The 13,929-nt window shown below is 35.5% G+C and overlaps 1 protein-coding gene across 3 annotated transcripts in view; it reads left to right on the top strand.

The window, feature by feature from the left end:
• The window catches only part of RASA2 (RAS p21 protein activator 2), a 114,263-nt gene that overhangs the window by 56,383 nt on the left and 43,951 nt on the right, over positions 1-13,929 (top strand). For all 3 annotated transcript variants that reach the window (XM_059920192.1, XM_059920191.1, XM_059920193.1), the window contains exons 6-9: positions 6,786-6,869; positions 8,539-8,611; positions 11,886-11,962; positions 13,801-13,902. In XM_059920192.1, coding sequence (XP_059776175.1) covers positions 6,786-6,869; positions 8,539-8,611; positions 11,886-11,962; positions 13,801-13,902 — 336 coding nt within the window. The remainder of the gene's footprint in view (positions 1-6,785; positions 6,870-8,538; positions 8,612-11,885; positions 11,963-13,800; positions 13,903-13,929) is intronic.

The following is a 13,929-nucleotide window of genomic DNA, read 5'->3' as shown; positions in this document are numbered from 1 at the left end:
GAGAAGAGGTTTTCAAGGAGAGAGTGATCAGGAATATTGCATGCAGCTAAGAAGTCCAGTGAGAGGAGCCCTGAAAAACATGGATAGCATTTGACACTCAGGGGACCTTAATGAGGAGACTGTCCATAGAATGACAAATGCAGAAAAAACCGGGTTTCAGTAGGGTGAGGAGTGAGTGGGGAGGTCAAGAAATTTGGAGAGAAAAACAGAAAAATTAGATAGGTACAGAGTGACTTGAAGTCCAGGCAGTGATCTTTATATTAGAGAAACAGGCTGAGGGAAAGAACCTGAGGAGAGAAACTTGAGACAAATTGAATATATGGTTGTTGCTACTATATGGAAATTTTAAAAATTGTTTTGTATCCTGTAACCTTTTTACATTCACTTATTAGTTCTACTAGCTTTTTAAAAATAGATTCCATTGAATTTTGTACATAGACAATTGTGTCCTCTATGAATAGAGTTTTACTTCTTCCTTTTCAGTCTGAATACCTTTTATTTCTGCTTCTTACCTTATTGTACTGGCCAGAACCTCCAGTACGATGTTGAATAGAAGTTGTGAGAGCAGACATCCTTGTCTTATTCCTTATCTTAGAGAGAAAACCTTCAGTTTTTTACCAGTAAGTACAATGTTAGCCGTCCTTCATCAGGTTGAGAAAGTTCCCTTTTGTTCCTAGTTTGCTGAGAATTTTTATCAGGGATGGATATTCAAACGATCTTACGCTTTTTTTGTTTTCATTTGTTAATATGGTGAACCTTGTTGATTGATTTTTGAATGTTAAGCCAGCGTCCACTTGGTCATGTTGTGTTAATATTGTCATGTATTGCTGGCTTTGATTTGCTGAAATTTTGTTAAGGATTTTTGCATCTCTGTTTATGAAGGATATTGGTCTGTACTTTTCTTGTAATGTCTTTGTCTGGTTTTGGAATCAGGATATTAATGGTCTCTTTGAATGAATTGGGAAGTATTTTCTCCTCTTCGATTTTCTGAGTGTCTATAGAATTGATGTAATTTATTTTTTATATGATTAATATATGAATTCACAAGTGAAGCCATCTGGGCCTGGAATGTTTTTGTTTTGTTTTTTGTTGGAAAGGTTTTTAACCAGGAATTCAACTTCTTTAATAGATACATAATTATTCAAAAAAAATTTTTTTTAGTAATTTTGGTAGTTTATATCTTTCAAGGAATTTGACCATTTAATCTGAGTTGTACAATTCTTTGTATAAAGTTGTTCAGTTATTCCTTTTTAACCCTTTAATATGTGTAGACTTCATGGTGATGTCCTAATGTTGGTAATTTGTGTCTTCACTCTTTTTTTCCTAATCAGTGTAGCTAGGGGTTTATCAATTTTAATGACCTTCTTAAAGAAATGGCTTTTGATTTTATTGTTTTTATATATTTTCTGTTTTCTCTTTTATTGATTTTCACTTTTATTATTTCTATTTATTTTGGGTTTAATTTGCTCTTCTTTTTAAAGTTTCTTTTGATTGATGCTGAGGTCAGTGATTGGAAATCTTTCTTCTTTCCTTAGTGCTATCCATTTTCATCTAAGTACTACTTTAGCTGGATCCCACAAATTTTGATATACTGAGTTTTCATTTTCATTCATTTAAAAATACTTTATAATTTTTCTTTTATTTTTTGACCCATGGGATTATTTAGAGGTAAGTTAATTTTGTTTCCAAATATTTGAGGGTTTTCCAGATATCTTTTTGTTGCTGATTTCTAATTTAATTCCACTGTTGTCAACATATTTTATATGATCTGAATACTTTAAAGTTTACCAAAACTTAATTTTTGTCCCCAAAATATAGTTTATATTGGTACATGTTTTGTGTGCATTTGAAGAGTGTTTTCTGCTTTTGGTGGATACACTGTTTTTTATAAATGTTAATTATGTTAGGTTGGTTGACAGTATTGTTTAAACTTTCATTCTTAATTGCTTTATTGGGTGTTGAAATCGCTAACTATTTGTGGATTTGTCAGTTTCTCCCTGCAGTTCTATCAGTTTTTGCTTCATTTGTTTTACAGCTATAATAGGAACTTATTAACATTTAGGATTTTTATGTCTGCTTGATAAATTGAACTCATTATTATAAAATAACCCTCTTTATTCTAATATTGGTAATATTCTTTGTTGCAAAATCTACTTTGTTATTAATATAGCCACTCTGGCTGCCTGGCTGGCTGGTTTACTTGCCTTCTTTTTTTTCATGTTTCTAAATTTAATATTACAAGATTTTTAATCTAACTTTGATTTTATACTGGTATCTCTTTCTTCTAACATTGGAAATCTTAATCCCTAACTTTACATAAATACTTAACAACATAATTATTTATTTACATTATCTTTGAAGATATAGACAATAGATTCAAAATAATAATACCAGTATTATCACTGATAATTAGGTTACTGAATGAAGTTTTAGAGGTCTTACTGCTCTGTTTGTTCTAAGAATATAGAATATATCACTAAGGATATAGAATCAAATACTGTGCTCTAGTCCTTGGAACTAATTCCCTTTTTTTTTTTTAGTGGTTTCTCAGGTTTGTTTTTGTTTTTTCTTTACTTTTTAAGGGTTATTTCTTAAGTTGAATCTTACTTTTGAAATGTAAAAGTTTTCTATGTTGCCAAACTCAAAACTATATAAAGGTATCTTTGAATAAGTCCATTCCCAGTCCTCTACCCTCCTAACTCCTATATTTAAAAGTTTTGGCCTTTCATTCCAGTATTTTTACAAGTACAAGCAAATAAATATATGCACATGTATAAATAAAAATTAAAATATATTCGTTTTCTCACTCCATTCTTACACAGAGTATAGAGTTCTGTAACTTCCTCTTTTTTCAGTTAAGAATATATCCTGAAGATCACTCCATATCAGAATAATTAAAGAATAGATTTACCTCATTCTTTTTGACAACTACCTAGAATTCCATCCTATAGATACTATAATTTAGTCAGCTAAACCCTTGCTAATGGACATTTGGGTTGTCATTACCCATTAAATCAGCTTTCTTTTAATTAGTATTAGTATGGTATATATTTTTCCACTTTTTTTACTTTTAACTTAATTTTATCTTATATTTAAAGGAGTCTTAAAGGCACTGTATAACTTTTTTTGTCCAATCTGAAAATCTCTGCTTTTTAATTGGCATGCTTAGGCCATTCACATATCTATGTAATGTGTCTGTTACTCTGTCTTCATGTTTACTAATCTTTTCTTCTGCCATATCTAATCTTCTGTTAATGCCACTCAGTGTGTTTGTCATGTCAAACCTTGTAGACTTTCAAAATTTAATGTCTTCTGTGTCTCTACCAAACATATGAAATATAGTTATAATAACTTTTTTCATGTCCTTGTCTACTAATTCTATCAACTGTGTCATTTCTGGATCTGTTACTATTGATTTGTTTTTCTTTTTCATCATGGGTTGTATTTTCTTGATTCTTTGTGTTCCTGGTTATTTTCTATTGGATGCTAGATATTGTGAAGTTGCTGGATATTTTTGTACTCCTATGAATATACTTGAAGACTTAGTTACTTGGAAACAGTTTGATTCATTTGTGGTTTGCTTATAGGCTTTGTTAGATGGAACAAGAGTGGCCTTTAGTCTGGGACTAATATTTTCCCACTACTGTGGCAGCACCCATAATTACCAGCTTTTTACTGTGGCCCATGGGATCTCTTGCTAGTCATTTGTGGGCTTCTGGAATTGTTCCCTCTGCTCTTTTCTAATGGTTCTTTCCCCAGCCTCAGAGAGTTTCCTCACATGTGTATGTTTATCAGCGCTCAGCTGGAGACTCCGGGTATGGGTGGGTGGGGGGACCAGTACTTTCGTAGCTCTCTGGAGGTTTCTTTCTCTCTGTGCAGCTTTCTTTCCTCCAGTACTCTGCCCTGGAAACTCTAGTCACTTTGGCCTTCCCCAGCTGACAGCCCTTCCTTTCTTCTCAGGGAGGCCATCTAACAGTAGGCTGGGACAGTTAGAGGGCTCACTTTGTTTATTCCCCCCATCAGAGATCACTGTCCTGAGCTGCTGATACTACCCCTTTTTTTTTTTTTAAGTGTTTGAGGTGGGAGGATAAATCTGTTCCCTGTTACTCCCTGTACTATGTACTCCTGTATGTAGAAGTTAATATTTGTCTTTTAGTTAAAAAAAAAAAAATCCAAGGAAAACAATCAGATCATTCTGTATTATAAACAAGTTTGGACTAAACTTATTTTCCTTTGTATTCCTAAAAAATGTGTCAATATCAAATACGTTATGTGTCATATATAAATAAAATACAAGATAATTTAGCATACTAAGGTTATTTTAACATTCGTTTTCAGCTTATCCATGGTTTATGACGTGAAATTGCTTGATTTTCCAATTAGAAGAATAGTTGTATCCTAGGTAATTAGGAAAATATTTCATAACATACGTAGCAAATAAAATAATCTGTATTTAATAATACTACTTGTGTGTCAGAAAACCCAATTTTTATACTTAGATTTAAAAATTGAGTACTTCTGATTATTTTTATAGACTCATACTTTTGGATTATGGGTATTGTTTTTTTGGTTTGTGGGTATTCTTATAGAAGTGTTTGTATACTGAACAGCATTTTTCTCATTTTTTTAAAATAAATTTATTTATTTTATTTATTTATTATTTTTCGCTGCGTTGGGTCTTCATTGCTGTTCATGGGCTTTCTCTAGTTGCAGCGAGCAGGGGCTACTCTTCATTGTGGTGAGCGGGCTTCTCATTGCAGTGGCTTCTCTTGTTGAAGAGCATGGGCTCTAGGCGTGTGGGCTTCAGTAGTTGCAGCACGCAGGCTCAGTAGTTGTGGCGCACGGGCTTAGTTGCTCCGCGGCATGTGGGATCTTCCCAGACCAGGGCTCAAACCCGTGTCCCCTGCATTGGCAGGCAGGTTCTTAACCACTGCGCCACCAGGGAAGTCACCATTATTCTCATTTTTTTTTTAATTTTATTTTTTTTTTAATTATTTATTTATTTATTTGTTTGTTTGTTTTTGGCTGAGTTGGGTTTTTGTTGCTGCGCACAGGCTTTCTCTAGTTGCGGCGAGCGGGGGCTACTCTTCGTTGCAGTGCACGGGCTTCTCATTGTGGTGGCTTCTCTTATTGTGGAGCACGGGCTCTAGGTGCGCGGGCTTGAGCAGTTGTGGCACGCGGGCTTGAGTAGTTGTGGCACGTGGGCTCAGTAGTTGTGGCTCATGGGCTCTAGAGTGCAGGCTCAGTAGTTGTGGCTCACAGGCTTAGTTGCTCTGTGGCATCTTCCCGGACCAGGGCTCGAACCCGTGCCCCCTGCATTGGCAGGCGAATTTTTAACCACTGTGCAACCAGGGAAGTCCTCTCAGTGTTTTTATACCTCATAAAATTATAGTGAATTTTTATTATTAAGATTTTACATAATTAGTGTTTACATGAGGTAAATTTGGTATTAGAAGGAAAGTAATACAGTATATTCAGGCACAGTGGGACTGTAGGAGGACTTAAATTTTAGAAATGGGGTTAAGAAAGTAGAAGTTGAGTCTCGGCCCACTTCTCACAAGTTGTATTACCTCTTTAGCCTTATTTTGTTACTTTCTCACGTAAGCTTTTTGAGCCTTACTTTCTTCTTTAAAATGGCATGATGATACCCTTCTCAAAGGCAGTTGTGAGAGTTTGATGCATTTTGTGAAAATAAATAGTAAACTGCAAATACTATATCAAAATCAGGTATCATTTTGAGGTTTAGCCTGAGAAGTGTAAATTTCAAACAGTATGTACAGTGGGAAAATTTGACTGTACCCAGGCCTGACATTAATAACCAGAATTGTTATCTTGGCCTGTACTTTCTTCGGTTAGTTTCAGAAATTTTTTAAATTTGATTTTTGATACCCAATTTAATAGAAATGAGTCATATTATCATTTCTTTCTTTACTCGGCAGCACACCATTTGCACCTCACCCACGTATATGATCTGTGGGTTGTGGAGAGAAATTAGGATGTTGCTCAATAGCCCACATCTTTCAACAAAGAATACTTTTCACTAACACTCAGGAGTTTCTTGTAGGCACTGGGAAATGCACACCTTTAGATGCTAAACTAAATTCGTGAACTCAATAAAGAGAAAATTTGAGGAGCAGGTCATTAAGTCAGATTCTGTGTTCTCTGTAAATACCAATGACTGTGTTGTCATGGAGTGGATGAGATGACCTTGGTTTTTATGGTCTAAAACTTTTTCTACAGAATGATGCAGGAGCTGTTACTGAGAGTCAGAATAAAAGGCTGCAGAACTGTATGTGGCTTGCCCTTTATTTATGAATCAGATTTTAAGTGGAAACCACAGTTGTTTCCTTGTTTCTCATTCATGCTTTAGCAGAGGATATGATGCCACAGATTTGACTTGGTTTGTACTGTCTCCTTTAAGGTTCACACAGCTTTCTTTTCCTTTTTAGAAGCCACAATAGTTTTAATGTATAATCAAACCACAGCGTGTACCTTGTTGGATAGACCTTGTGTATATCCAAATATTATTTGGTAGTCTCAGTACTGACTGAGGTGGTCTAGTCCTATTTGGAAATACAGCGAAACTAAATAAATGCATATGTACATATGTTTGGGTAGGTGGTATATAGGCATACAACTTCAGACATGTGGAAAACAATTTTAACCCTTTGAATGTATTAATTCGTATTTAAAGATAATGTTTTAGGTTGTTTAACTTGAATATAAATGTTTTATGTTGTTTAACTTGAATATAATAACGTTCATTTTTCTTTATGCTTCCTTAGTGTCAAGGCATGCCATGGTTTGCCTCTCATAAATGGACAAAGCTGTGACCCTTATGCAACAGTTTCTCTTGTGGGCCCTTCTAGGTAATGTTTATTGAATTAGTATTAGATTTTTAAGTTTTAAAGTTTAACAATTACAAAATTAAAGTTCTGAGAGAACTTGCTAAATAGCTATTTATGACACAAAGTAACGAATGCTTTGAAAGAAAAATCTTCAGTTAGTTCTATTATTCACTTGCAAACAATCAACTCCTATTTTTATAAAAGAAAATGAGTGCCATTTCAAATCTGCCAGACTCTTAGGCTATGGGGAGCAACCTGTGTCTTACAGTAGTTAAAATGTACTTTAAAACATAAACCTGACCTTCATTCATCATCAGCTTTCCTAGTTTCAAACGTCTTAGATTTTTATTGCAGGTAGAATCCTGTTTTAATAAATGCTAGCTCAAAATAGCAAAGGAATTTCTATATTTTTATCTGGAAAACAACTCAGGACTAAAAATACCTTTTTTGCTCATGGCATCTGTGCTGTACAGAGAGAATTCCAAGCTGTAGACAAACTGCTGAAGTACCAGAACATGGTGAAGTGCACTGTATCATTGATTTTAATTACTTATGATAATTTATGGAAAATCTATCACACTTTGTAGTATTTTCTATTTTATAATTTCATTATGGTTTCTTTCAGAGCCTGACTAGTCTGAAATTTGTCTACAACTTGAAGGTTTAGAATCAGGAAACAAAGAGCATACTATTCCCTCTACACAAACACATGTATATACACATAGACATGTACTGCTTCTTCCCAACCCCAAGCTATGTATTCTTATTTTTTAGAAAATCACCAGTAAGTCACTTTGAAAAATGTGTTTGTCCCTATGTATGTAAAGCACCATGCCTGGTACTTATTGGGTTCTCAAACAATAGTATCCTATTATTATTATAGATGGTTTTATATTTAAAAATATAAACCTGACCTGTTTGCTAAAAGCAGATACTCAATCCTATAACATTCATACTATCAGAGGGATTGAGTTTTGTGTGTTAAAAATGTTTAATCTAGTGGAGCTGTTTTTGGTTTTTGTTCTTGTTTATAATCAATACCTAATAGATTCTTTAGTGTAATTGCTTAGTAATGTACAGATAGAAATTATTTGGCTTGTGAATTTGTTTTAAAAAGTCACTGTTGGTTTTGATATTGTACTGTCATTTGGAGGATGTTACCATTGGCGGAGGCTGGGGAAAGGTAACATGGGACTTCCCTGTACATTTCTTTGCAACCTCCTCTGAATCTGTAGTTATTTCAAAATAAAAGGTTTTTTAAAAAAGCCACATTGTAGCTGAAGCCCAAGAAGTAAACTAAGAATGCTTTTCGTGTTCCTCTGGTATTTTTCAACATAGATAAAGGTACTCTGAATCTCATTGTCTTCCTTCTACCATTTATTTCGAGTTGCTTGTATAATAGAATGTGTTATTAAAAACCCCTGAAATAAGGTTGGCAGTCAATCTAGTATAGCCATAGAATAATAAAATCTTGGCATATATCAGATATACAAAATTTGTGTATTCTTTGATTTGAGGTTTTAGAGACACCTCAGTTTTTTTCCCCCAAGTAATATTTAAAGCTACTGCCTTCCCCGAGTCATCTTAACAGTTAAACAGAAAGAGGTCAGGCTCCCTGGTTGGAAATAGCATGTTTTATAATTGTGTACTATTAAGTTCTACAAGGTAAAACTCTACCACATTGGAACAGGAATGACCAAAAGAAGACAAAAGTAAAGAAGAAAACAAGCAATCCGCAGTTTAATGAAATCTTTTACTTTGAGGTAACATTTTGTTTTATTTAAATGTTAACATTGAATATTGAATGCTGATTTACTTCTTTTTTCAAATTCTGGCCATAGTCATAATTTTATTAACTAATGCAACTAAGCATTTCTAAGCAGTAGAACCACAGTGTAACACAGTAGAGGCCCAGTGCATAAAACAAATAAAGGCAGAACTCTGATTGATTTGAGGATGGGGAGATCTAGGACCACACCTACTCTTCAGTCATCCTCAATATCACAACCCCCTTCACACAGAACCCTACCTTACCCAGCCCCTGACCTAACATGCAGTGGCCCCAGGACTCTTCTGCAGAATATTATCTGAAAACCACTAGTTAAATAAGGACGATATCACTTGGTAGATCTGGGTTCTGGTCCCAGTTGAGTTTGAACAGATCACTACATGGGAGACTCAAATTTCTTATCCTGTGAAAGGATAATTTTGTAAGAGAAAACAGTAGCATCCCTACCTAACGCAGAGTTTTTAGGAGGTTCAAATGTGAAAATGCTTTGAGACTATAAAGTATTACATGATTAAGGCCTTATTATTAAGTTCTTTTTAGCTAAATCACTCTATGGACACATGCTTATTTTCACAGAGAACTTCAGCTGCCTTGAAGTTGCCCAAAATACAGTGCTTTGGAGTTCTTTACTGTGGAGCATTTGTTAAATAAATCCTTTTTCATATTATTAGAAAACTATAGGAAAAAAACAAAAATAATCAAACTCTATTCTAAAAGATTGTGTTCTACCCATAGAATATTTTGCAGTTGAGATTACCATGTAGGGAAGATTTGAAAAAAAGAGTTACGTTTTGTGCTTTTCCTTCTTTTTGTGTGTGTTTTTTTTTGATGTTTCAAAGTAAAAAGAGCGAGGGCACATCTAGCCATGCCTGATTACTGTACTTTAATAAGGGAACACAGTTGAAGAAATGCCAAGATTGAAGTAGGAGGAATTGTGGGGGGGTGGAGGCAAGGAAGAAAGAAAACAAAAGAAAGTGCGCCAGTGTGAGACGCCCCATTTCCCAGCTCAGGACTTCCTCAGTTCAGTTGTTCTGTACTTAAAAATGGCTGTTACATCTAGCCTGGAGAAAACCAAGAAGGGGCGACTTGCAGCAGCAAGCAGATGGTCTTTTGACAGTCAAGACCTGACCTGTTTGCTATGTGCAAGCATACATATTAGGCCTTGAACCATTCATTCAAAGGGCCCTTTGTTGAGTTGATTATAAAGATAAAAGTCCAATCTCTGTCCTCTAGTGAGAGCAGGAGACCCAAAGCGTACACATGCGTGCACACACGCAGCAGTAAAATGCAGTAGTAGATACTGGGTAGCTCTGCTCTAGGTGAGTTAAGCCAGAGGAAAGAGTATTAGAGAAGGAACATTTTGAGCAGAGACATAGAGACAGAAAAGCAGAAAGTTATGTCCAAAGAGTAGCAAGTAGTGATTTGACTAAAAGGGAATAATGGGGAGTAGGACCAACTAATGAAAGGCCTTGAGAGCCAGGCTGAAGCGCTATGTTAGCCATTGAATGTTTTTGAACCTGGAAGTAATGAGTAATGCACTGTTTTGGGAAGAGTTAACCATGATCTGTGGGCCAGATGGCTGAGAGAGAGAACAGAGATCAAGAGACTGTTGTAGCTTAGGTGTTTTTTAAAAAAAGGAAAAAGCAGAAAGCAGGGGGGCTCTGATTCAAGAGAGTAATATGGAAATGAGAGGAAGAGATGGATGAGAAAGAAACTGCAGATGGCAAGATAACAAATTGGTTATAGAAGAAGAGAGAAAATGAGGACTCAGATGTTGTCTTCATGATTTCAAATCTGGAAAAATAGAAAAGTTAAGAAGGAAAACATAAGTGGTTCAGTTTGGGGCATAATGAGCTTGAACTCAGATATGCAAAATCCTCCCATAGGAAGTTCATGACTGAGATGGGTGATCGTTGTAGATAAAGAATCAAGAATTGCTTACAGCAAGTCAGGAAAGAAAGCCAAGGGAATAGAGGTATACGATAAAGGAAAAAAGTGAAGAAGGTTAGTTCTGCCACATATTAAGTATTTGACTTTGAGTATGTCTCTTAATTTCTGTACTTTAGCTTCCTCATTTTCAAGATGAGGATAATAAATCTAGCCCTGCCTGCTTCAGAGCAGTGTTCTGATGAATAAAAGAGATAATGGATGTGAACGCACTTTGTACAGCACTGTGCTGCAGCTCTTAGAGCAAAATAAAATATAAAACCCTGGAGGAAACCCATATTTATAGATTCTGAGGAAGAAGTACCAGAGGAAGAAGCCAAGAGAGCAGAAGATAGCCAGGATAGTGCTGGGTGAACTCAAAGAGCAGAGTAGCTCTGGGGAAAGGGAGTATGGTTGTATGGTCACTTGTCCAGATAAAGCGGTCAAGGAAGGTGAGAGCTAAGAATTTCATCATCAGACTTGATGATTAAGAGAGGGGTTTGAGGAGGGTGATCTGTGAGGAAGTCAGATTAAAAGGAGTTACTGTAGTGAGTGGGTGGTGAGGAAGTGGAGGCTGTAAGGATGGGTAACAGTTTTGAGATATTTGTCTGTGAAAGGAGAGAGATAGGAAGACCATAATTTAAGGGGAGAATTTTTCTTAGGCTTGAATGAGGTGAACAGTCTGGTCAAGAAAGCTGTAATTAAAATAGATCAAATGCTTGCTGCGTGTTTACTGCGTGCTTATTACTGCATACTGTGTGGGGACGGAGCAGTCTTAGAAGAGAGGAGGATCGTCTCATCCTCTTGTTTGGAAGAGGATGAGAACGCTCATCAAGTAAACAGGCCTGTGTGGGAACGGACACGTTCAGGTGGACAGTAGTTGAGGAAGTTCCTGCCAACGGCCTTGATGTTTTTGGTAAAAACGTGAGAAGGAAGTGTACGGGTGGCATTGGTATCTTGAGAAATGTGGGAAGGTCTTCAAACAGTTCCTAGCCTGTGCAGCTTCCCTGAAATGGAGCACTTTTACTCTGAGTCACCAAGAGATTACATATGAGCCAGAGAACCCAGTGTCGCCATAGACTGAGCTGATGAGGACGGGTATGGAGGTCAGGTTGATCTTGATATTTTTTTGCCACCTTATTCTTGCCACTCTGCTATTTCCATAGCTGTTTTTGTATTTAGCTTTTGGGTAAAATATTACTTAGGCATTTCCCTCTGTTTATAATATACACAGTCGAACATTTCAGGGATGATAGTTTTTTAAAGTTCATGTAAGAGAAAGATATTTAAAAATTTTTTTTACTAAAATATTTTGTTTATAGGTAACCAGATCCAGTAGTTACACCAGAAAGTCCCAGTTTCAAGTAGAAGAGGAGGACATTGAAAAGCTGGAAATTAGGTATGTGTCTTGGGGTTTTACAGAATTGCTATGTTCTGTGCCAAAAGAAAATCCTAAATTTAACTAAAAAATGTGACTCAAGCTTAACAGAATTCTCTTTAGCAAGTTAATTGATGAAACTTAGAGGAATGTGCATCTAATTTAAATCCAAATAATCTTTTCAAAATCCGATTTCTTTGCACTAATAGTTAAGGTGTATTTATTTTAAAAATAAAATGAGCTAATTTTCACCTATTTTGTTATATTTTTAGTTTTTCCCGAATTTAATTGCTCCTTAAATTTCTAAATCATAGCATAATGGATGCAAAGAATATATAGAAAAGTAATTATATATTAGCCAATTTAGAAATAATTTTTTTATTCTTCTTAACATATCTGCTGTCTAACAGAAATTTCAGTGAGGTAAGAAGTCTTGTAAGATGATTCAACAGGTGCATGTGTTTGAAGTTTGTGCTGTTTCCTAGGTCTTAAATATCTATGCTGTTTGGGAGGGGAAAGTTTTGTGAATGCATGTATAGGTGTGGTGTTAACAGTGTGTTCATCTAAAGGGTGTATTAATCACATGTTTGGAATGATCAGGTAATGTATTTTTCTAAATCACCTATCTTTACATATTAACTGGTTTTAATTGAGAAAGAAACTGTAGTCTTGTGTTGGTTTCTTTTCTCAAAAACAAAAAAGGAACTCTGTAGTCCTTATTTTTACAGGTTAAAATAAAGCGTAGACTTTGAAACTAAGAAACTTAAGTGCTTTCTTTTAGATTATTTAAGATAGTCACTTTCTATGCTTTTAAGTAAAAGCTACTGCAGTATTCTGCTTTCTTAGTTTAGATAGTGAGGTATAAGACAATGCTAACATCTCTTGTTTTTAAGCATGTAAAATTATGTCTGGTACTTTCGCCATAAGCATCTTTGCCGTAGGCATTTTTGCCACAGACATTTTCGCCACATGACTAATTGGCCATAAGTCAGCTTTGCTGTGAAAAATAAAATAACTGATTGACAGTTTGGTTTCAACTGGTTGAAATGTGTTAGTGTTTCTCCTGGTTATCGACGTTATTGATAGCTTCACTGAGCGGACAGGTGACGGTGATTTGCCCCAAGAGTTGGTTTCTTATTTTGAAACACACCACATTGGAGGAGAAAGAGTCTGAGGGCCTGAAAGGCACAGAGTCAAAGCCACATTTCGCGTAGGACTTCGAAGCATCCATCAGCAGACATGTGACACTATGGCAAGAACAAACAACCGTGTGGAGGCTTCAGTACAAAACTCAGAAACCAATACGCATCCTAGTGTTTGGAAACGCATACCTCTCTTAACGAAGGAAGAAATTCTAGGAAAAAAGTGCAATGCTGAATGAGGAGACAAATCAAGAAGCAAAAACAAAAACAACGTGTGAAATACTGTGAACAAAAGGCTTGGAAGATAAGCGTTTAGGTACAGCCCACAAAATAGAATCAGTATTTGTGCAGCATTGCCATGAATTTACACACATTTTGAATGTATTCAAATAAATTTTGTATTTTGCAATAAAGTCTTTTTAATTTTGTTGTTTATTTTTTATGTTTTATGTTTGTGTCTTTTTTAATGTCTCTCTTATTTTTTTATTTTATCTTTTATCACAGAATTGCCTTTTGACCAATTAGTTATGTGGTGAAAATGTTTGCGGCAAAAAGTGCTTAAGGCAAAGATGTCTGTGGCAAAGATGCTTATGGCAGAAGTACCCAGAACCGTAAATTAATGCTATAATACGAATCATAGTAATTTGAAGCTTTTTGGTCATGTGCGTTCTCTTACACATTGTTTGCAAAAAATAAAGCCAGTTTTTAAATTTTCAGGATCGACTTGTGGAACAATGGAAACCTGGTCCAAGATGTTTTCCTCGGTGAGATTAAGGTTCCTGTGAACGTGTTAAGAAATGATGCTTCTCATCAAGCCTGGTAAGAAGACAAACATTGTAGTGAACT

Source organism: Balaenoptera ricei, chromosome 4 (assembly GCF_028023285.1).
Source record: "Balaenoptera ricei isolate mBalRic1 chromosome 4, mBalRic1.hap2, whole genome shotgun sequence".
NCBI classification, from domain to species: domain Eukaryota; kingdom Metazoa; phylum Chordata; class Mammalia; order Artiodactyla; family Balaenopteridae; genus Balaenoptera; species Balaenoptera ricei.
The sequence above is the reverse complement of the archived record's forward strand: the minus strand, read 5'-3'. Positions and strand labels throughout refer to the sequence as shown.